This window comes from Oenanthe melanoleuca, chromosome 1A, assembly GCF_029582105.1.
Source record: "Oenanthe melanoleuca isolate GR-GAL-2019-014 chromosome 1A, OMel1.0, whole genome shotgun sequence".
NCBI lineage: Eukaryota > Metazoa > Chordata > Aves > Passeriformes > Muscicapidae > Oenanthe > Oenanthe melanoleuca.
In genome coordinates, this window is record NC_079334.1 from 37,040,356 (window position 1) to 37,065,174 (window position 24,819).

Genomic DNA, 24,819 nt, shown 5'->3' on the forward strand with positions numbered 1-24,819 from the left:
CATTTTAACCCCTGTTCTTGTCAGTCCACTCCTCTTAGAGCTCAGCAGCAGCAACCCCTTGCTTCAGGTTAAGGGAAGAGCAAGGTGATTATTGCGGATCTGAAGGGGACTTGGTTTAGGACGTCTGAGAAAGAGGAAGGGTCCAGGATTTGCCTTCGGGCTTGGATTGCTGAATCAAAATAGAAGGTCAGTGGATACAGCATAAGCTTAATGTCTTTATAGCTGGCTTAACTCAAATCTCTCTCACTCACTTTCTCTTCTATGCTGTAAACTAAAAAATAAGGTGAACAATGACAAGGGGTAGGTCTGCATAGAGGTACTATTTATTTATACATTCTGCAACGAGCTTTTCATGGTCAGTTAAGAAACACCGATGGCTGTTATTTTGTATTGTGGTTTCTCTCTGAATCCTAATGCATCCTGAAATTCTCAGCCAGGCAAAAATCCCATTTACAATTGGGTTCAATATTAATGGAGAGGACGCAGTTATATTTTTAGTTTTGGTTTATGCCTAAAATCTTCCGATGATCTTAGCAAAAGTGGAGTAATATATAACTCACACTTCAATCTAAGCTTGAAAAAGTTTCAGAAAGTAAATAAACACTGAGTGAAAGAAAAAGCAGCATCATAGATATGAATCAAGGTCTCTACAGCTATCAAACAGGCATAACTCACAAATCCATACCTGCAAAAAGCCTAGCCCTGTATCTGTTGATGAATTTAAGGGCAGCATGGTAATTAGGAATGTTTTTCATGACACCGGTGCCTGTGGTATCTGATCTAATGTACTCTGTCCTTCTTCAGCCTTGGCCAAAGGAGCGCTCACGAAGGAATGTGCTGGGGGGCATTGTTATACTTTGCTCTTCCTGTCCATCTCAGTTTTAGCTTTTTAATTTCCTGTGGCCATAAGTAATGTAGGAAGGACACTCTGCCAACATGCTGCCTGTGAACCAGGGACATGGGACCACCGTGCGAGAGCCAGAGTCAGCGCAAGGCTTTACGCCAAAACTTCCCTTTGCAAGGGGAGGCCATACCTAAATGGTTGTAGCTGTTCCCAGAGAAAAGAAAACACAAATGCAGATTTTAATTTGTGTTTGCTAAGAAATCTAACCGAACACACAACTGTTTTTCATAGCTTTGTATGGTCTAAACTGTTCTGTAATCACCTAATCTGACTTAATGTACATTTTAAGACATTGAATTATATTATCCTGAAGTCCCTGTATGAACCCAATGACAAATGTTAAGGAAAGCATTTATTTAACAGGAAGATAAAGTAAAGCATACCACAAGCAAGGAAAGGCAAGGAAACCAAAGCCTAAAATTGCTGTAAGAGTCCCACTTTTCTTTGACCCATTTCAGAGGCAGAAAGAAAAAGCAGGGGCATCCAGTGTCTTCCAGAGTTTATATTCAGAGTCAAGGCCATTGAATAAGGTGCTAAGAGATGGCTGGAGTGTGATTAAGTGAAATATAGTTCCTAGAATCAAGCAGACAAATTGCATTTCATGCATAAAGCTCTTCTCCCTGTCTAATGGGAGAAATTCTTAATCCTAATTCCTGTAATCACTACAGCTCCGCATTTGCAAGACATCCTTTGCAAGACAGGATTTGCTTCAGGTCTGTAGAGATGGTAGAGCCACTTTGTCCAGCTTAGCTGCTGACCAATTTCTGGCACTTTCCACCTTAGCTGGGAGGAACGAAGCCTTCCTGAACCTCCAACACAGAAAGTGAGAGTCATGTTTTTTACTCTAATTGCTGCCTTCCTGCAGAGCTGCAGATGCTGCAAGGGTGCTGCCTGCAATCTTTTTGCCTCTGTGGCCCACAATAGAAGAGATCTCATAGAAAGTTTTACAGATGCCCAGATACCAGGAGAAACCAACAGAACCTCTCAGCCTCTGGCTGTCTCAGTTATGTGAATTCTTCCTGAAGGTCATCCTACAATTGCCCTCAGCTTAAAGATCCTAAACAAGAGGGTGACTATCCAGTCTCCTGTTCTGCTATTTGGCTGCCCCCACAGTTAGCAATTTATGCTTTGTTTCATCCTGCATTTGTCTAACTGCATCCTCTCGTTGTGGCCCTGTGACTATGAGCCCTCCCATTATCAGACATCTTCTCTAGATCTAAGTGTCTACACTCAGTCATTCCCACTGGAGATCTCCATTACAAAGCAGATATTAATGGGGAGATAGAGACACACTTGTTGGTGATATGGCTTAAACACACACTCCACAACATCAATGAGCAAGACCTAAAGGCTTCTACAGCAATTCCAGGAAAAAAAGTATATTCTTTAAGCATATTTTTTTACCTCATTCCTTCCCTGTAGCCCAGCCACAGATTTCTTTCATTGTTTATAAAGCTTCACTTTTGCTGGAGAATGGACATCTGTGCCTCCATTTTCTTAAGCACTGCATCCTGACCACAAGATTTTTAGCAGACAGGACTGCATTTCCATGATGCCAGTCAGACAAGTTGGCTCTAGCATTGAACTTCTTGGAGTACAGCAGTGACAACCAAAAATTCAAAGGTCTGTGCCAAGGCTCAGGAAAAGAAAAACTATCATTTGGATTCTAAAGACCGAAACACATGTGTTAGGGAAAAAAACAAACAAACAAAAAAACAAACCAAACAATAAAAATCTTTAGACCCATGGCAAATATCAAGCAGTCATTCTGCAGACGAGAACAACCTGTCAGCAATACTAGGCTTATGGTGTCTTTTCCCTCCTGATTCTCTTGGTGACTAAAATAAAAAGTGGCACTTTTACAGGTGAATTTTAATGGCTTATCTTAAGCTCTGCATCAGAGACACAGCCAAGATGCACAAAATACTTGTCATATATTAACTAGGAGTAAAGATTTTTCTCCCCCACCCCCAATAAATTTGCTACAGTGGCATCACAAAAATATAGACAGGAATCATATTTGTGATACACAGTAATGTTCTTGAGATCCTGTGCTTGTCTTAATTGCTCTCTTTCTTGCATGCTGTATAAAACTGCTAGGATTTGTTTTGTAAGCATATGAAAATTCCTGTAGCATCTCCCTGCACTGGGTAAGCAGGTACCAAACCCAGCAGAAAATATTTACCTGTGTATTTTCAGTTGTGCTTTAATTATGCTGTGTCTCACACTACCTGTGAGCAACCCTATGGCTTGTTTTGCAGGGCCTTGCAATGCTGAAGTATTGACGAGTGAGTCTGGCTGCCAAGGAGAGAAATAACTGCATTCCCCAGCTGATTTCAGCTGCTGTTGTAACTGTTAATGAGAGGCAGTCTCCAAATCTCATTTGGTTTTTCAATTATTATAATTACCACAGCCAGCTAAAAAAACACTGGCTGGGGATGTACATCTTTTGTGGAATTTAGCTTTACTTCTCTTACCAAGAAGCTGAAAAGTTTTGAAAAAAGTGTCAAGCAAATTTGTTTCCTATTGTTTGCTCACACTGGAGTGGAGCAAACTGAGAGTCAGCAGAGACTTCAGAGGTGTTAACATGTCCCTGCCACTGCCACCCAGAAAGGTGGGCACATTCATTGCTAGCTGCTGGGTTTGGGTGGTCATTGACATGAAGCCCAAATACAGCCTTGTGTCAGTCAATCTGCAGGTCTCAGGAGGGCTTGTAACTGCAAGATTTTTATTTTTCCCTCTTTCTATATATATGAATGCAATCACCGTGTATTTGTGTGCACATACTATTATATAATTAAATTTACATGTATATCCGTGTATCTATCTATAAAAGGGTACATTCAGGTTAGGATACACTGTCTAAAATGTTGTTGGTGTCCTGCTTCTCTTCTACTGTTTCTAGGCCCAGCCTACCACGACGATGACAGTCACTTATTCCAGCAAAGTAGCAAATGCCACTTTCTTTGGATTTCACAGATTACTCCTAAGGTGGAAAGGCAGCATCTACAAATTGCTGTACAGAGAATTTATTGTTTTTGCTACTCTTTACACAGCGATAAGTGTATTATACAGGTACACTCTTTCCAATTCACATCTCATTAAATGTTATACTGAAGTTTCAGACTTACTAGAGTTAGGCTGATGAATAATGGGGGGAGGTTACCGTTTACTTATTGTCTTTTCCTTGGACATTTTCTAATGTGCTTGCCTTTCCATGTTTATTTTAAGGCTCTAGAGGAAATATGTAGAATTTACTGTTTATCATATAGTGTTTATCATATCCAGCTGGTTCTACTTTTAGCCTAGCATTGGGCAGCTGTCTGCTGAAGTTAGATGAAATAAAAACTCAGGACTAGCCTAGGTTATACAGCTTTTGTCATTCTGACATTGAGCTGTCAGTTGTAAGCATGCTTCCCTGCTTTAGATCAAAGGTATAGACCTTTTGTTCTCCCTGCAAGACTCTGGCTTTGGTTACTTGGTGGGAATTTAACAATATTGAGAGGTAATAATTTTAGAGTGAACTTATATAGAAAAAAGGAAAAGAAAAATTTTCCTTCAAGCTAGGAAAGCATGCAAACTTGATTTTTAAGCTTGCAAAGAACCAAGGAAAACTGCATGGAAGCCAGACATGGTTATTATCTGTGTGTCAGCCAGCACCTGGGAGGAACACGTTAGAAGAAGAATTGCTTTTTCCACCAAGGTGTGAATTAAACACTGTATGACAGATGCAATGCATCAATTAATATGGTGAAACTTTTAATTGATGAAGTACATTATGTGGAAGTATCAAAATTATAGTTCAGTTCTTACCGTGATCTCTAATTAGATCTCTGCTTTTTATTGGAAGCAAGGAGAAAATGAGCTCCAGTTTTTCTCTGATTAATCACTATTTTTTGTTCAGTAATCTATACCTGTAAACAAAGAAAGAAAATTATAGCATGTAAAGGAACACCAAAGTCTCACAGTTATTAAAATTAATCTAGTTTTATTGAAATGTTAGGCAATTGAAGACCATGGTAAATACACCACAGAAAACTTTCTATATGTGCTCCCGGTTTTATTGCACAATTGTAAGCAAAACCCACCAAATCTTTGTTATATGTTCCTTTTATAAAAATTAAAGAATAACAGCAATACCAATTTTAAAAATTATATGGAGGTTTGTTGTATTTCATCAGGTATCTTTTTTTTGTGGATAGAAGCTGATACCATAGTCCATTTGCTATCATTTGGTGAATATTTTCCCAATTGCAAAATAAATACAGTTGTATTTTAATCTTGTAGAAAAGAAAAATTTCAGAGGAGTAAGAATTAAAAACCTGTTGCAACAATGTAACATTTTCAAATCAGAGGAATTTTATTGGTAACGTTTTGCAATTCAGGCAGACCTGAGCGTTTCCATTAAATACTACTCTGAAAAAAGGAGAGTAAGCTCTACTTGCAGACATCTTTGGTCTGTATGGGACAGCAAACTGATTCTCCAGACATGTTGATCCAATTAGTAGTGCCAGTCAAATTAGTCCTGAGAAAACCACAAAGACTGGGGAATAATACTGTTGTTTCCTCCAGCTTCTTGAATACTTCCAAAAATGTTCAGATCTTTACCCTTAAGAATTTGCTTGAAGGCACTAGCCAAGGTTGCTCCCAGTGCACATATCTGATTATTTATATGTGTTTGCACTTAGTAGCTAGTGCCAGAATATTATGGAAGGACAGATACATTTTATTTTTGCTGCAGATTTTTTCTTACAGGTCGCCAAAAACGGTTGTTTGAAAAACTGTCAATTTACTGTGACAAATATGCTGAACAAATCCCAGTAACTTTTGTGCTTGGTAAGTTAAATGTGAAATTATTCCCCAACTCTGTCTCTGTTCAGGCATTTTGTGAATGTTGATGCATGGAAGCACTTCAGAGCTAAGGTGCATGTGGGAGGTTAGAGGTTCATAATAAATCATCCACTTCCAACAAGTTGCTTTTGTCACATCAACATTTCTTATATCAAGTTCTTATTATACTAACAAGAAAGGTTTCCATATGTCTAGAGCTAGATACATATTCCTAGATCGAGATCATGCCAACTAACACTGATACCTTGTACCTGATCTTCCAATGAACTAAACTCACCCTAAGTTTTACTACAGAAGAGGAAATTTGGAAATTCGTGGGTATGAGGTACTCAGCTGGAATGTACTGTTACATTGCAGTGTCCATTAAATAGTATTTATTGCATCCTGGTTTTACATGCCTTACTGCATTTATTCTGGGAAATGCAGCAGTTTAGTGATTTAGTGATTAATGTAACTGAAATCCTGATAGGCACTGGACTATTTTTCTCCTTCTAACCCTCAGGTTTCTATGTTACTTTGGTGGTGAATCGCTGGTGGAACCAGTTTGTGAACTTGCCGTGGCCAGACCGTCTGATGTTGCTCATCTCCAGCTGTGTGCAGGGCAGAGATGAGTACGGGCGCCTGCTGAGGAGGACTCTGATGCGCTATGTGAATTTAACCTCTCTGCTCATCTTCCGCTCTGTCAGCACAGCTGTCTACAAAAGGTTCCCCACCATGGACCATGTGGTAGGAGCAGGTACTGGAATTTGCCTTCCCAAAATTGCTTTCCTTTCCTTCAGAGGTGGGGGCTCAAGGAGGGAAGGAGCCGGCCTCATTTTTGCCCCATACTAACCTGAATCAAATCAATCATCTTTTTGTTAGTGACTTAAATGACATAACCCTAAGAGTGCATCTTTAATGTTCTTAAAGTTGCAATATAATATGATGAAGTAGGAATGGTGACTTGTTACATGGCATTGCCTCAGTGTCTGGGATATCACTTGGTCCAGTGTATCACAGACTGATCTCTGCAGGTGCTTCACAAGTACAGCTTTAGCTCAATTTTTATTTAGGTAGACTGCATTTTAAATAGATTGCACATTTTAAATGTTGTGATTTACTCAAAAAAACCATTTATTCCCTAAAAAGCTCTTCTAAAGGTTTTTTTCCCCTAAGTTTGTCCAAACTAAAACACATGGTCAGTGTCAGAGGTAGATATGGAGATCTGTTCCAGGTAGAAGTCATATTTGCTACTGAACATCCTGAATTTCTCAAAATTATTCCTTTGACAGAGATTAGTAAGTAAAGTTGTAGCAAGTTAAAATATTCAGTGTGTATATACATATATACATTTTAAATACGTGTGAGAAGCTTTGGATATTAAAAAAAAAAAAAAAAATACCAGGCAGAAAGCACCAATCTTACTGAAAAAAAAAACCCCAAACCATTTATGTTGGATTCATTGAATTTTAAAGATCTCTGCCTTGTGCTGCACAACAAAACTGTTTATCTGAGACTGTGAGAGGTCAAGGAAACTTCTGTCACTCTCCGCAGCAATCTGCTTCTACAATGCACTGGAAAATTACAACATTTCCAGGCAGCTAATCCAGCTCTGCCTCCCTATTGCTAAAGACAATCTGTTCCAAAGAGACAGAATGTCACAGCATTGTACCAAAATTGTAGACTGGAAAGCAAGCTTTGATTGTTGTTTTTTTAACAGTGGCAAATCTTCTACTATAAACTGTGTATATAGGTACAGATAGTGTAGTCATCTCTGGATTTCAGTACTTATTTTGTAGGTTTTAATGCATATTGTGCTGCAGAATTTTTATTGATGCAGTGCAGATCTTTTCAGGGTATGTTTTGCTCCTATTAACATCCAGTGACTTAGACAATACTCTGCAATCATCCCCTCTCTAACTCCCTGTGGCATTGCATATCAGACTGCATGGGAGAGAGGCATTTATTATGAATGTGAACAGCACAAATCTGATACTTACAGCACAGTCATCATTGAAACAACTTAATGACGATTTTGCATTTTGCTGTCAAACTGAGAACTGCCATGACATAACTATTGCTACACACATGTTTTTTTTTCAGCAAATGAACTGCTTAAATTCATAGATTTTAAATTTGAGAACAGTGCCACAATAATCTGGTCTGACTCATCCATAACACAAGGCACAAAAACTTCCATGCAGCATCTTTTATCATGCTGCAATTTCTGACTGAGCTGTAATACCTTCTATATATAATATATAATCAGCCCAGATTTAAAATTCTGATGGATATACTGGAGACTACACCACATCCTAGGTGAACAGACATCCACAACAGTAAACTTGCTGTTGAAGAGTGACATCTTGTTCTCAGTCTGAACTTCACAGTGTTACTTTCTATTCACTGACTTTGTAATAGGTTTGGGTTCTCCTTTTTATAATTAGAAGAAAACATACCTTTTCCCTCAATGGTTACCTATTAGCAGACTGCATAAAAGCTTGAATGAAACTCAGGAGCCTCACTGACCCTAGTCTCTCTCTATAGGATACATTCCTGACTGCTGGACCTTCCTTCTGACTCTTTTTCATGTTTTAACACTCCTTATGAACTGTAGGCAGTAGATCAATGTAGATCCACTCCTTTATGATGCTGACTGCTGGAGCACACATGCTGTAAGAGTCAAATCCTAGCAGCCATCCTGAGCACAGCAATCCTGTTGGCTGCAAAGTGCAAGAGGGAAGCTGGATGCCCAAGAACACAACAGTTAAAACACTGAGTAATGAGTGAGCAGCTGAGCAGACAGCACCCCAAAAGAGCTGATGGGAAACACTGAAGGCAAACATGAGGTGTGAGCTCAGCAACATGAATACCCGTGGATGGCTGTACTGGAAGGAAGCACCTAAATTAACTGTTTCCCACATAACACAGAAGCAGAAAATGAAACTTTTATCTACATGATTGTGTTCCTTCTTCTCTAACCAGTAGTATTAAAAATATTTAATGTGAATAACCTGAACCAGTCTAGTCTCAAAGCACTGAGTTTTGACAGGAGAACTGAATACTCTTTGAATCACGAGTGATTTTTCCCAGCCATGCTTGTGTTCTCATCAATAATTTTCCTGTAAGATCTCTTTTCCTGACACTGTTCACATTAGTGTCCTTTGATTATTTATTGATTGCACTCTATGTTACTCTTCTGATACTTTCACTAGGATTCAGTGCCCTGTCATTCCTTAGATCATCCTTTTCAAGATATTGGCACAATATTTGACAAATATTTTCTGTTTTCTGGAGCTGCTCCAGTCTTCCAGTGCTTGTCAAAACCAGTATTCTTGTTTTTAGAGTTTCTTGGTTGATTCTTTGAATACTCCTAAATAAAACTAACATGACCATATTTTGAAACCATGTAATTTTAATAACTGAAGCTTGATATCCTCCCCCATGTTTGATGGAATATAAAGTGTTTTTCTTTATCGCTGCAATAACAGTGAGCTATTCTGAACTGTTTATTGTCTGTATTGCCAGCAGTAAGAGCAATAAGGATACTAGGTATTATTAATATTTATCAAAGAGAATATTTAATATATTTTAACACAAACATCTCAATGCCAATTTGAACTTTATAATTAAAAAAACAGACTTTGTTGAGCTTTCTGAACAGAAGGTGCCAAGTTTCAGTGGAAAGCTGAATTGACCCTTGATGTTCTTTGTGACCCCTTCAGGCTGTGTCTTTCAAGAGCCTCCAAGTGACTTGCGTCCAGTGCTTACTCTAGACTCATTTTTTTGTTTTTTTATCTGTCTGTTTCAGAAGTATCTTTTCCTGTCCTGTAATAAGCAGGCTGGCCAGACAAAAAATTAAGGCAGCCTGAAAGACTGACTTTTAGGAGTCAGGAGTCATGACTAGCAGGTTAATTTGTCTGGTTGCCTGATTATTTCTGTGAAGTTGATTATGAGCCATGGCTGCAAAATGCCCAGAGAACTTTTAAAAGCTTTATCTTACTCTGCTCTGAAATTCTATGATATTGCATGAGTACCGTCTCTTGCTGCTAAATATTTTCTCTTCCACAGTGTTTTATATCCTGTCCTTGCCTTCCTTCTCAGTAGTTGCAGTATTTCATGCCTCCTGTGTAGGCTTGTTCCAACTGTGCAACAGTGACATTTTCCTCAACAACAGAATATTTAAGATAACTGTGTTTTGCAAATCTCCTATAATTTAATTCACATTTCTAGGCAACACAACTGAGTTTCTATATATGTATTTGTTTGCTGTGTCATGTATCTTTAGCAATGTTAGCCATAATGGATATATTCTTAGTTACTTATGCATATACTTAGTTACTAGTTGGAGTCTATTGTCAATTCTCTTACTGAATTTTCATCATTCAAACTTGTAATTGGTTGGCTGACCCCCTATTTTGCTGATGTCATGTTAATAACTTTGTCTTATTTCAGAGCTAATGACAATAATGACAATAATGACAATAAAAGAAGCTTTATGCCCACCCTGATAGATGTCACACACCTGAGCAAAAACTAAGATCCTCCAAACATGATGATTGCTCCAATACCAGAAAATCCAGGATTTGGGCAAAGGAAAATGTGAATTTCCTGAGGTTGTTTTTGTCAAAGCCTGGGTGGAAGGAGGACAGCAGGGCAGGGCTTTCTTCCCTGAGGGGGTAGAGGTGTTGCTCCAAAGCCAGCTGCTCCCTTGCCAGCCCCAGGCAGAGACTGGCTCTGGTGCAGGATTTGTCACACGCAGCCCTGGCTCCCGGTTTTGTGACCTTGGACTTGCTTGCAGCAGGGGGAAGCAGGGCTTCATGGGGCAGGGAACTCTTAAGGAAACCTAATACCTTCCCAGCAAGGCAAATTGCCAGGCAAAGAGCAGCTTCAGCTTGCACCCAGCATGTCACCTGGCCCGGTGTCCCCTTAGCAGCGGGATTTCTGTGCACCATTCCCTCTTCATCCCTTTGCATGCCTTCATAACCCCAAAGAAAACATCAAACAATCTGTCAGGGAAGTGCTTCACTGGCAGAAGGCACACACTCTGTTGGGCTCTGTATCATGCATGCACTTGTATCCTCTGTTGCTTGCTCATTGCTTAGCAGATATAACAAAAAATTATCAGAATCAGGTCATATAACTGCCCTTACAATAAATGTCAAAATGCCTTCGAAAGCCAGCATTGGTGAAAATGTTTCCTGACTTATATATCCAGTCCCTTATTTTTCTGAAAGTACAATATGGAACTAGAGAGTAATTTGTCCAATTCTTAGTATTCTATGTATCTACTATATGTCAGCAGTTAGATATAAGAACATAGTAATAACAAATTATTGCCTATACTGGTAAAGAGGAATTTAGCACAGGTAATTAATGCAAAAAGAAGTTCTTTCAAGCAAGATATGTCCTGGGGTTTTTTGGGGGGTTTTTTTGGTTTGTTTTTTTTTCAGAGGAGGTTAGTAGTTAGAATTATAAGTTGTGTTTAGCAGAGTTCTATGCAAATATTACATAAACAGATAGAAACATATTCCAAATTTATCATACCAGTAGTACTGAAAGCACAGAATAAATGGAGGTTGTTTTGGTGTTTTTGTAAACAGGTTTTATGACAAAATATGAAAGAAAACTTTTTGATGACCTTAAGTCTCCTCACCTGAAATACTGGGTCCCATTTGTCTGGTTTGGAAATTTGGCCTCAAAGGCACGAAAAGAGGGAAGAATTCGAGACAGTGTGGATCTGCAGACACTGATGAATGTAAGTAGAAAAAGGAAATCTACAAAAAACTAATCTGAAATTGCTATGTTGCTTTCCACTTACATGATTGGTTTTATTTAGTATAAACAGATCTCCTGTGTCATCTAAATGACCTTACTAAGGATTTATTCCACTTTTCTTTGTGTACCAATGTACGCCTAAACACACATAGCAGCATTTACTTTTTTTAACATTCTTTTTTAAGAAGGTATTGAAAGAAGCAAAAAATTGATGAATAAAAAATTATTTTAACATTACTCTACATTTATACTTGTTCCATCACTAAAAATATGAGAAATGAGAATAATTTGGTATTCTGAAGATTTTTATTATCAGTTTCAGAAAAGATAATCTCCCTGAATATTTCATTAAGTGGTAAAATATCCTTTTTATGATGCAATATATTCTCTTTCATGTATCACTAGACTGTGAATAAGATAGAAACAGAAGATGAATTGTGAAGAAATACAAAGTATATGAAACACTCCAACTCCAAAAACCAAGTCAATATTCAAATGAGGTGTTGGGTACAGTTATAGTATCAATTTATATATACTATACTTTATTTTCTTCCTGTCCTTTTATATGTGCAAATATGAACTGCAACAAAATATTTATAATTCAGAATTGTATCTCATGCAATTTTATTTTGTTATGGTTTCTTGCTGGTTGGCTTTTTTTCCTGTTTTAGGAGATGAACAAGTACCGGTCTTGGTGTAGCCTTTTGTTTGGTTATGACTGGGTTGGAATTCCACTGGTCTATACTCAGGTACTCAGCTATTATCCTGTAGAAAATTCAAAACACAATTTCCATAAAAGGGGGGTTGGTACCAAACATTCATGGTATAAAACATTCATAGTCCCAGAGCCTCTCAGATATTGAGCACTGGTTCACTCACACAGGGTCATGGCTCACTATTTAAGGCGTATTTAATGCAGAGATATTTTTAAGATCTTGCATAATTTGGAAGAGGGTTGGCAAGCACTGAAATGTTTTTCTGTTTCCTGAGTGTTCTTCCTGTAGCCTCTATATTTGCAGCACCTCCTACAGATTTATAAATTATATGGTAAAAGGCAGGTGAAAGCCTTTGAGTATGGGTTGCCTTATGCACATGACTGTATTAGTTGATTATTTCAATGAAGTTCTGTTCTTTGCAGGTTGTTACTCTTGCAGTCTATACCTTTTTCTTTGCCTGCCTGATAGGGCGTCAATTTTTGGATACTGACCAAGGGTATCAGGGACATGACTTAGATATTTACATTCCAATCTTCACACTGCTGCAGTTCTTCTTCTACGCAGGATGGCTCAAGGTAAACTGGCTTTCTGGACAGCTGGTGGGGGAACCCTCCCTGGGGGGCTGGTCAAGGTGTCAGATCTGTGGCACACAAGTAAAATCACCAATGAATACTGAAGTTACACCAGAGGTGAATTCAGCCTGAAGTGTCCTGTGGTCATATAGAAATATCATGCAGCACATTTTTAATTTACCTGACAGACCGTTGGTGAGAAATGGTCATGAATCTGAAAGAGCCCATTTTAGTAGCACCAATGCAGCCACAACTCCCCAGGGGAGTATTACTCCCACAAGGTCTAAGGACTTTAACTATAAATAAAAAAACCTTTCTCCTGCTCCATTCTGCAGTGGGGAACTATGGCTGCAGACCTAGCATCAGCTGAGAAGGACTGAATGATACTTTCTTCTTATGATCAGAGCTGTTAGTATCTGCTGTTAACCACATCAGATGCAGGCAATCCCAGAGGGCTATGAAAGAGACAATATTGGCTAGAACTCCACTCCATAAAAATGTTCATTAAAAAAGAAAAATGATAGAGGAATTGGATGCTGCCCATCAGCCTGTTTATGACTGCTAGGCAAACACATCACAATCAGATAGTTGAGTAATTTAGCCACATTCACCAAGGTGATTCTCTCCTCTGCAATAGACTAACTGGAAAAAAGATTTTTTGGGGTCCATATATATTAGATTTCCTTTTGTGTTTATTAATGGCTGGAAACACAGAGCTAACTTTTTTGTTAGAATATAAATTGAACAAAATTGTCCAGTTTTAGAGACACCTTCCCACAACCTATTCCGAAGGGCAGAGTAGAGAAGGAGAGCGCAAAGCTGGCAGATTGTGGGGAAAAGTAAAGTGTGTGCAGGACAAGCTCCTCTAGCATTGAGCCCTAGGAAATGAGAGGAGAAAGGATTTTCCTGCATAGTAGCCTGGATGGGAGTGGGAGCCAGGAAGGGAGCCTGGTATGGTGAAGGTAGCAACTTCTCCTGAAGAAATGTGAAATTTGAATCTCTTTTATACTAGAGGGTTAAAAACTGTAAGCTGTTCCTCTTGACCGCCCTGCTGGTACTCCTGAGAGAAATGGGTTTTCCTTCTTCAGCACCCAAGGATGTTTATAGCATCTCTTCCAGTTAGGCTCAGAGCTTCCAGCCAACTCCTGGCTGTGGCAGGTGTGGGTGCCATTGTAACAGAAAAATCTTCTGCATGAGAAAATGAAAGGAAGAAGAATAAGTTTTTAAAAGTTAATTTAATATCAGCAGAATTTCTTCAGACTGGAGGTTGGTCCACCTTCAGTGCCCCGAGTCAGGATATTTTTGTCTTGAAGGTTACAGCCAGATTCCTGCTGAGTGTGTTGGACTTTGGCTGCCAGGCAGCAAAAAGGGCCCGGAGGTATTGACTTCCAGTAACTTGGCAATTCCTCAGAAATAATGGGTTATTAAACTGAGCTCATTCCTTGGCCTCAAGCCTGGTCTGCTACACCTATAACACAGGGCCAAATTTTCCCATTTACATAAGACACTTCTAGATCCCCATCTGCATTACAAGGACAGATGAACTGTCCAAACACAGAATTTAGTTGTCCAGCACTACATCCCTTTCTGGAGAATAAAATCACGACTCACATGCCAGGACCAAGTCAGCCAAAAAAAGTCACCACCATTGTTTGCTCTGTCCCAGTCCTCACTTTTTTACGCTCATGTGATAGGTTTTATGGTGAATTTTTGGTGGTCTGCTGGTTTATGTGGAGCTGTTCCATATCTTCCCTGGAGAGCCACAACACAGACTGTGTTCTGGCTCCTCCCTATTGCAGCACTTTCACAGCTGTAACCAAAATTTAATACCATGAGTTTCAGCAGAGGTCTCCTTTCATTGCTCCCACCTTACAGGTGTTTCTGCAGTGTTAATTTGCTCAGCAGTTCTTTTGTTGTGTGCCAATGCTGGCCTGGGAACTTGTAGCCTCAGAGAGTTAACAAGTGCTTATCCACAGGTACAACCTTGAGGCATGCAGGAAAAATATCCAGGGAGCAACCACCTTAGAGCTATAAGTTACTTAGATCATTGCTGTCCATAGTGAGGTTAATGAACAGGACTGTTCAGTCATGCAGCTGCTTTACCCATATCCACATTAAACAAGGACCTGACTGCTGCTCCTGTGCATGGCCCTGGTGACCACAAGGAAGGCTTGAAAGGGTTATCAAGAATGTGATCTGCTTCAAAACCAGGGCTTTAAAAGATAAGCAGAAGGAGAAGAGGATGGAGGGGAGAGGATATTTAATGTCAGTGTACCAAGAAACTAGGGAAGAGAGAAGAATTTCCTAAAATTTTTTAAAACCTTTTCTACTTAATCTTTTTTCCTCTATCAGCATCTATGTGCTTACTCTCCACACAATGTACTTTAGTGATCACAGGGGTGTGGGGCAGTCTCTGGTGTTTTTCACTGGATATGGGGAGCCAGAGAGGGTTCCCTTTCCAGACTCATTCCCAGACTAAAGTACCTCACCACAAGTGTGTCTGAGCTCATTGCTTCATTGTATCCTCCATAGGATGAGCTTCTGCCCTGCAGTTTCAACCACTTCAGGTACAGAAACCCAAGCCAGCAGGCTGAATTAAAGAACACATTCAGATTCTGTCTCTGGGATTTCATTAGCACAATCCACAGAGTTGATTTGAGTCAAATATTTTTGTAGGCTATTTTTCCTCAAGACCCTTGGAAGGTTGCCTTTGGGGTTAATGCTGATAAAGAAGCAGGGACTGAGGGCTGAGGTGGGGAGATGAGCTCTACTCCCTGCAGCTGAAAGGCTTGGGAACACTGACCCCATGGGCTGGTGGAGTATTGCAGACAGCAGTGCAATAACAGAGCCTCTAGTGCTAAACCATTCATTTAAATGAGCCAAAGACAACAGCAAGGAAAGGTAATGACTATTGGATGTGACAATTACCTTGGCCCAGCCATGTCTCAGCTCCCAGCAGGCCAGCTGATGATTATGAGTGACAGCAGCAGCGAGGCACAGAGACATGAATCCGCAGTGAAAGCAAGCTGCTCCTCTGCTGGGCTGGCAGAACCATCACACAGGAGCTCAAGCTATGATTGCAAGTGACAGGCAGGGAGAGAGAGAAAAGCCCAGCCCTACTTTCTCTGCAGCAGTAGTCCTGACATGGCATGCCAACCTCCCTTCACTGTCTTGTTTTCTTTCCAGGTCGCTGAACAACTCATTAATCCGTTTGGAGAAGATGATGATGATTTTGAAACTAACTGGTGCATCGACAGAAATTTACAGGTTGCTGTTGTTGTTTCCACTTCCAGCTTTACTCTATCATAGGTTATCATTACATCTAATACTATGTCTTATATTGAGGAATAAATCAGGGCACCAAATGCCAGCAAAACATATTCTTTCCCTGAAGGATTACCTGTGGCTGTGATCCACAGAGTTTGTTTTCACAAGCTAATTCATCTTGATTTTGGTATTTGGCATTTACAATGCCTGACTAAACATGCAGACAGCTGACTTTAAATTATAAGACCACTCTATGTCTGGAAAAACATGTAATGTAGGTCAATCCTGCAAAACCCAAATGCCATTCCCACACAGATAAAAACACATTTTGCTAATCTGTCTTGAGATTAAAATATTGCAAATGAACATTCCTTTAATAAGAAAGGCAGCAAAAATAGTAAAAAGACCAAGTGGGGCCCTGAACTAATAAGCAGGGCCAGTGCCATGATTCATGTTTGGATGCTGCCACCCATGGCAGTATCTGTGGTCAGCACAGGAGCCAATCCCCAGTCACAGGGGCTGAGATGACAGGGATAGTTTTATTCCAGTTACCCCTGATTCCCAAAGAGCCCTGGCTGTTGTGCTGTCAGGGAGCTCAGAGACATGAGGAGGTCCCACAGCACTCCCTTGCACAGAGCCAAGCACAGGGCTGGCTGAGCTGCTCTTGGACCCCACTTCAGCAAACAGAGCCCAGGAGTTAGGGGGAGCAAGGGCCAAATAAACCACCAAATTAAGCAAAGTAACTAAAGTAAGCCATGCAGGTGTATGCAAGAATGGGAAAGGACTTCACAGTGACAGAGATGCTCTCTGGCTTAGCACTGTGTCAGGATACTCATGCTAATGTGCCTTAGAGCCTGTTGTGTAAAATTTATTAGAAAGGATGTTCACATACTTAATTTGAAATGTCTTAAAATGGCAATGAGGCCTATCAGAAACATTCTTGACCTCTGGACATTTTAAGGAGCACATGGGTAATGCTTTATACAGACTTTCCAAAGCACATGAAGGATCACATTTAATTCATTATACACGTGGGGAGGACTTCAATATGGCACAAATATCTTTGCAGTACAGAAGATTCAAGTTATGATAAAATTTATGCTTTCATGAGTGTATGCAGATATAGGGGGCTTATTTTGTAATACTGAGTCTCTTCCTAATGCCCAGGCCATCACACACAGCTTATGTTTAAGGGTTTCTGAAAGAAATGTTACTCAGGGAGTATAAAATAGACTATTTCATGTACTCCAATATGTTGTAAGTGACATGATTTATGCAAAAAAAATTTAAGGTTTCACTCCTGGCAGTGGATGAGATGCACATGAACTTGCCAAAGATGGAGAAAGATATTTACTGGAACGACACCTCTGCCCGGCCACCCTACACAAAAGCAGCTGCTGATTACTGCATTCCTTCATTCCTTGGATCGACTATTGAAATGGGGTGAGTGGCACCAAGGGTCCCCAATGCCATCAGAAAGATCAGCACCCCAACAGTCTGCACTGATTGGCAGACAGTCAGTGCAGGGATGTGGGCACTAATGATACTGCAAGCAGAGAAGATGGAAAGGGGAAAAGAAATCAGGAGGGAGTGGACAGGCTGGTGCTGGTGGGAGGATGTCTCCAGTGGTCCATGCATTCATCCAAGCTGTGCATGCATTTCTTAAGTTGTATAATCAATAAATAGAGCATGCAGGGAGGGTTTGTTGACAGTCTCTGAACACATTTGTTGTTAGTCTCTGAGCACAGGGTGATACCTGAAGACAGTGACTGACTTTTTCTAATAATACTTGCTTTGCTACAGCTTCTTCATGCATCCCCAGGTAGCAAAACAGATATTCCTTTGTTCATTTAGTTAGCAGACAACAGTTGAAATCAGTACAGATTTTTGTGAAGATCAACAAGAAATCATCTTAAATGTTGTATGACTTTTCATTGGCTAATAATCCTGGCATGGAAGTTGAAATGGTCAGATTTTGTGAAGGTATGAAGAGGATTTATTTGCAGAGATCAACACAAAACAATGGTTACAAGGAATAGAGGGTATGGGATTGCCCCCTGTTGTCAGGATCTGTATGAGAAATCAGAGACAGGCCAGTTAGCTTAGAAGCTATTAGTTTAAATACTTGTGACATGCTGCAATATGGACAGATCAATAAGTGTAAATACCAGCACACCTGAAAAAATACCAGGCAAGTAGATGTTCTCACCTGAAAACCTTTTTTAAAACCTTACAAAAGCTGTTTTTTTAACTTTAAAAATCATCTCAAGATATTTACAATTTTCCCATCATTTCTCACCTTTATCAAAATAAAATGTCTTTATTTTTCTGTTCCATTTGGCCTCCAAATTGTGGTTTTCTCATTTTTATTCCTCTTATTTTGTCATTTTTGCCTGCATTCTACTGCAAAAGACAATGGTTTATATGAGTTCCTTTTATCACACACAGTCTTTTCAGAAGTTTTTTCCTTCTGGAAAATACTATAAAAAGGCAAAAAGAAAAGTAAAGAAGAAAGTAAAAAAAGGTAAAGAAGAAAAATTCATAGAATATAATTTATTTTAAAGTAATTTCTTGGGGGTAAAGGTGGCAAAGAAGAAACATCATTAAGTCTGCAAACAATTTTTAATAAGGAGTATTTCACTCAAAAAATTAAGGAAGGAAGGAATGAAAAGTAGCTCCATGATAGCTCCTGTGGAATGCAAACAGCTCTGATGTGTTGACTTTTTATTAATTATCTTTTCATCTGAACCATTGCTCTGTTAATATCTCTAAAAATAATGGCTAGTTCTTATGCAAACTTCAAAAACAAGCTCTAAAAATTCTTCCAAGTCCAAAACAAATATAGAATACATGAGCCCAAATCCAAAGTCTTCTCCAGTCACCTCGAGCTAACATCTGGAACAGGTTGCCCAAAGCAGTTTAAGAACAATTAACCTGACCTTGAATGTTTACAGGAATGGAACATCTACCGCCAAGTGAGATTTGGCCATCTGAGTAATTTCAACATTTTTTGAAACTGTAGTCCTCGGTTTCCAGCAGTAACTTTTCACTGTTGCTATTTTTGCCTGAAGGATTCTCCTGAAAAAGCAACTACAGCACTGAGTAGGTTCCTTCCCCCCCTTTCCCTCACCCTGAGCACAAACCTAACCATGGTTTGGTGCTGCCTTCCCAGCCTGGTCCTTAGGAGAAGAGACATCCAAATGTGGAGAGTTCTCTGTGTGATCTGGCTGATTCAAAGGCACAGACACTCTTTCCTGGCACTCTCATCCTTTTGCTCCTTCTCTTTAGGGAAACACTGGGGTTTTGGGTTCTGTGTCTGAGCCAGAGGGATAAATGTGCATGGAGACCCAATGTTTCCTACATGTAAGTGACATCTAGTACCTGGCTTTATCTGGCAGGCTGGCTGATACCGAATTCCTCTATGGTGAAGAGTGGCCTTGGGAAGAGGAGAAACACCAGAGGCATTATTCAGTTCTGAGAAGAGTCAAGAGGTTTCTCAGTGTCCATGAGGGCCCTTCGTACCCAGCTCACCAGCGCTACAGCCGGCAGACGAGTGAGAATTCCGTGTTTTTCCCAGCAGACGAAAAGGGGCACATCAGACGGCTGCAGGAGATGCACACGAGAGGGAGGCACTCTACCTCAAGCTTCAAGAGGAAATATGAAGGAGTTACCAGGAGTAGCAGAGTTCACAGTAGCAGAGAGCTGGGGCCCATAACAGAAACCTCAAGGAGCGAGGCACAGTTTGATGACAGTGACACCTCGTCGGAGACAAGCAGGCCAGTTCCTGAGGTGGTCATTTCTGAAGCCCAGGAGACCCAACCTGATGTGCCAACAGAGCGCTCCGCAAGTGTGCCAGAAGAGAAGCTCCAAAGGATCCTAGCTGAGGCTAATGTGGCTCTTCTGGACCAACACTTTTTCCCCCCAGAAATGAATCCATACCTCTCAAGTTCAGAGGTGCATCAGTCACTCCCTAGTGTGATAGGAGAGCCCAAACACGAGCCCCAGGTTAGTAACATAGCTGGTCTCATAACAGATCATGAGAGAAACCTTCAGCGATGGAGTTTACCAAGCTTCCATAGTCCTAATACAGCATCAAATGCTGATGCTCCACCACCTTCAACAGATTCTGGGACAGCTTCACAGCAAAGGACATTCAGTGATGGAAAAAATGTTACTTCTGCTTCTGCTCCACAAACATTTGAGATGCAGGACTTATGGGAAAATATGGACAGTAAAGAAACAGCCATAGTAGAATTTTCTAATGAGGAGAGTGGAAAAAAACTTTGACCATTCTTCCTTTGGGTTTGACTGAACTTGTCTTCTCTTGAACATTATTCTCACAAAATTTGCTGGAAATGCAGAAGGGCAGACTCGATACTCAGACAAGTCATGAACAAGATCCAGCAGAGCATTTGGGCACCTAAATAGGAGGCATTGTGGGGACATACTTTAAGCCTTGTGACCTTGTGGGAAATACATTTACAGGGAGAACTGGGAGCCTCAGGATGTATATGGCAGTGAGCTGTGTAGACATAACTAGAGGAAACACTGAGGTTATCAGAACAGTGGGTTGGATATACACTGAACTCTGCTGCCTTTGTCTGCTCCATCATCTTAAGCCCCATGAAATCCCTGTAAAATCTACCAACAGTTTTGGTTTCTACTCAAGTGGCTTAAAGGAAAGATTTGGGCTCAATCCCTTTCTCAATCTGGAGAGATTCAGCCCACCATCTCTCACTGTCTGGAGGAACACTTGAAAAATCAGGCCCCTCATTTGTGTAGGACAATATTCTGCCCCACTCCTGATGAAGCTATGCCACTAAAGAGTAGAGAAGATAAAAGGATTAAATGTTTAATTTCATTATAAAAATGGAAGGTGCAAAACAGCTGATGAACTTGTAAAATGAGGCCACCAGGCAGCCTCCCTAGTGTTGACAGGGCTGCAGCACTCTCGAGAGGTGATGGAGCTGCAGGTGCAACAAAGCTTAGGGCTCCACTCTTGTGGAGTGCTTCAGCTGGAAGTGCACAAGCTGTAGTCATCCCAGGCAGACAACAAAGTGGCCCATGACTCCTACCAAAACTATTCTCCTCTTCCTAAACCCTTTCCCCATTCCCAAGCTTCCCAGATGTACTACACACATTCTTAATTTACCCAAACCTGAGCCAGCATTAGGTGGCTCCTGCTACTCCAGGGATGACCAAGCCACCTCTCTTAGCCTGCTGAATGTGACCTTGCCTTTCAGCTATCACTCCTGGGAGAAGTCTCCAAGTAGGCCAGGAAAGCAGCCACAGCTCCTTGGGTTTAGCTCTCACCCACATTTACAAAAGTGCAGTCAGGAGCATGTTGCCAGCATTCTCCCATCAGTGAGTATCCAAGTAGAGGACAGACAAGGGAGAGACAAGGTAGCTCAGGGACTGAAAGAACAGATGGGGTGGAGGACCAAAAGTTATGGGTCTGCAACAACCAGCAAAAGCAGTATGGACTGAATGGACAGCAAGCCCACCCTTGCTCAGAAGGTTGCACTTCAAAAAACAAACCAGCCTCTCCTCCATGATAACTGGTAACACCAGTGGCTCCTGGGAGACTTCAGGACTCCCTGAACTTGGGAAGGGAATGAACAGACCTGCCTGCTCCTGCTCCTATGGCCAACAACTTAGGTGAGGAGCCCTTCTAGCCAGCATCATATACAGCAGGATTGTATCTCATCTGGGTGGGCTTTGAACAAAGATCAACTGCCCTCCTCACCTGTACTTCTTCCAGCTTTATCTCAGTCTGGAAATTGGCTCCTGCTGCTGTATGTTAGGCATGGTCTGAGCAGAGCCAACCCTCAAATCCTCCAGAGACACTAGACAACAGCACATATATCCCATCAGTTTAGGAAGAAGAGGACACTTGGCCCAAGGAAGCACTATTTAAATCCATATGATGTGAATTCCAGTTATGCAGGGAAGCCAAGCACAGATTTTCCAGGCACCTATGGAAGGACTTCTTCACACCATGAGATGAGGTGACACTGGTGTCTGAGAGCAGCTTATTGAAGTTTGATCACAGTTTGGAGCCAGGCGTTCTGGTGCAACCTCACCCTTGCCACCCCACAAGTAGTCTCCAAGCAATTCAGGTTGCTTTATTGAGGTTTGACCAACAAAATGAGAAACTCTATGGAGTGAAATTATACAGGAATAAACAGTGCCTTAGCCTGGCAGTCTGATTTTCTGAATGGCCCTTATGCAACTTCTGGAAGCATTTCCTTTTTCCTCCTGATTCCCTCTTTCCTCTTGTAGCTGAAGCCACACTTTTCAATTCAATGTTTCTCAATCTAATTGCATCTGCAATTGTCAAGGAACTTAATTTTAAGGGCAGACAGCTCCAGTCACACAGCTATAAACAAAGTAAAAATAACTGCTGCTCTCCTCTATACCACTATTCCTAAAGGCAGGAGAGCAGTACAAGTTTCTGGGCAGTTTGGCCACACTCCTCCCAGCCATGCCTGTATAGGAAGGTTTTTCAGCAGCTGTGAAGGAAACCTGGCCCTCTATCTAGCTCTCTCCTCACAGTACATAAGCTTGAGGAGCTGTGCTTCACTCTCTAAGGGAAATTAAGCCAGAAATTGGAGATGACTCTCAAGTGTCCACCACAAATCTGCACTGAGAGTCCAGTCCCACCACACCTCCTCCCTCTAAACCTTCACACAGCTTCCACCAGGACTTAAAGTATAGGACCAAAGTTCTTTTTGCCCCCAACCCAGACATCAGTTTGTTTCATCACAGCTAAGCATTAAAAGCCTTCACAGCTTCTCATCCTGCAGCTCTACTCATCTTCCTCTCCACTGCTGCTGCCTAGGATGCACACTGCTGCTTTCCACCAACACATCTTTCCATCATACATCTAATCAGCAATGATTTTGCTACCTCTCCCATTCACTCTGCCAGCACTCCCTGGCCCTGAAACTGTGTTCAGTATTTGATGGAGGCTAAGGGTTGGCCACACAGCAGCCATTAGGTGGGTAAGAGATTCAGTTAAGCCCCACAGAGGTGTCTGTTACACATGTAGATGCTAAATTAGGAATTACAGCTCTGAAGTGGCGCAGTGCAATCTGTAATACACAGCCAGCATTTCACACAGTGGGCCAGCTCCAGGTTAGCTACAGCAGTCTGTTCATTACTTCTGAAAAAGTAATTCTCACTGGGATGAGTTACCAGGAAAATTTCCTCTCCTCATTTAGTCTGTTATCTCACTTTGGCAAACATCAGTGTACTCTGATTTGTATTAAATTATCTTTCAGGATTATGTGCTCTCTTAGGCACTTCTCTCAGTAAACTATTTTCCTTAGCATGGTAAATGGAGTATTTTAGCCAACACAGCAATCTACAATTCATGTTCACAGGTATAAGCAACGTTGAGTTATTGCATAAATAAAGGCACTATGAGAAACACCATCATCTTGGTTGTACTGAGCTCTCAAGAAACACTTCTGGCAAGGGTTTGACCTGTCATGCAAAACAACTTGATGTCTACCAGGAACAGCAAGGCACTTACAGAAGCTGGCAAAGTTGGACGAGGATAAAACAGGGCCAGGATAAGTAGGTCAGAGCAGCAGTTTGCTCCCATCAGATGGTGTTAATCTTGAGCTAGATCAGATATATCAGAACAAAGAGAGGGCTAGTCCCTGTGCATGCTGCCTGACTTTCCACCTGTCTCTAGGATGTGTTCACACTGCACTGGAATTCATAGAGCCAAGATATCAGGGACTGACTGGCTGTGGGGACATGTCCAAATACCCTTCAGATCTTCTGTTGTAAATAACAGAGCTCTAACTCTGACTTCAAACTCATATTTGAGGAACATGCACATATTTAAAATGTACCAGTGTTAAGTATGCTGCATAGGAGAGAAAACAAAAATACCCTGCTGCTGTTAAATGAGGGATGGGGCTTTAAGATGTTTGTCTTGGTTCATGACCAAACAAATGACATTTTCTAGACAAATAAGTTAGCTCATGGTCAATCCATTCTTTAAGAGTGACCTGGACAAAGGGGAATCAAGGCAAGATCTGCCTGAAATACACAGTAACTTCACACTGCTCAGTGTCATCTGCAGAAAGAGACAGCTGGCCGCAGAGTCCCCTTTGCTAGAGGTTGATAGCCTGGATGCCAAATGTGTAACACAATGTGGCTGCAAATAGAGAGTCATGAAAACAGGCACCAGAGAGAAGGATTATTTCATACTGGAAGGCAAGATCAATATTTCAGAGATACCTACAGGAAAACTGACCTGGTTTTGTAATACTTACTGAGTCTTACAGCTAAAAACTTAAAATCTAAGGGGCTGTGATTGTGGTACTGCCAAGGCCAGAAATGGACATTGCCTTTGGTCTGTGCCAGGCACACCCAGACAGACAATAGCACTAAGTGCCTGGGGGCCACCAACCTCTGTCCCAGCGATGCCACCATGGGGCCAGTCTCCACCTCCCCATGGCTCTGCCCTGCTGGGGTCGTGCCCTGTGCACATGGCTGAGACTGAAGACATTCTTTGGCTTTAGGAAGATACAAGCAGCCCCAATACATCAACACGTGACTTTTTTTTTTCCTCCAGGACAGAGAGCAACATGAATTTTCAACTGTTGTTCCACTCTCAACTCCCCTTCCTCCCAGCACTGGAACCACTGTAAAGAAACATAAAATGTAACTGAAACACAGAGGAGTCAGGTGCTAAAAGCAGCATCTGACCTAATGCACTGGCCTCAAATGCTGA

General features: G+C 41.1%; 2 protein-coding genes across 2 annotated transcripts; both read left to right on the forward strand.

Annotated features, from left to right (window-relative positions):
• Window positions 1-63: 63 nt before the first annotated feature.
• On the forward strand, window positions 64-17,514 carry LOC130248379 (bestrophin-3). Its single transcript, XM_056482102.1, has 9 exons — window positions 64-186; window positions 3,810-3,979; window positions 5,646-5,740; window positions 6,258-6,491; window positions 11,338-11,492; window positions 12,184-12,261; window positions 12,651-12,803; window positions 15,987-16,067; window positions 17,359-17,514. Exons 2-9 carry the CDS (start codon window positions 3,828-3,830, stop codon window positions 17,512-17,514), a joined length of 1,104 nt encoding a protein of 367 aa, XP_056338077.1. The 5' UTR covers window positions 64-186; window positions 3,810-3,827.
• A 505-nt stretch (window positions 17,515-18,019) lies between these two features.
• LOC130248346 (bestrophin-3-like) lies at window positions 18,020-20,511 on the forward strand. The gene is made up of 2 exons (XM_056482055.1): window positions 18,020-18,034; window positions 19,446-20,511. Exons 1-2 carry the CDS (start codon window positions 18,020-18,022, stop codon window positions 20,352-20,354), a joined length of 924 nt encoding a protein of 307 aa, XP_056338030.1. The 3' UTR covers window positions 20,355-20,511.
• The last annotated feature ends 4,308 nt before the right edge of the window (window positions 20,512-24,819 follow it).

Bases quoted from the DNA above. Each gene is read 5' to 3' on its own strand.
- LOC130248379 (XM_056482102.1), top strand. From the start codon at position 3,828: ATGACAGTCACTTATTCCAGCAAAGTAGCAAATGCCACTTTCTTTGGA. The intron at 6,492-11,337 runs GTACTGGAATTT...TTTTGTAAACAG, and splicing joins GGACCATGTGGTAGGAGCAG to GTTTTATGACAAAATATGAA. The intron at 12,804-15,986 runs GTAAACTGGCTT...TTTTCTTTCCAG, and splicing joins TCTACGCAGGATGGCTCAAG to GTCGCTGAACAACTCATTAA.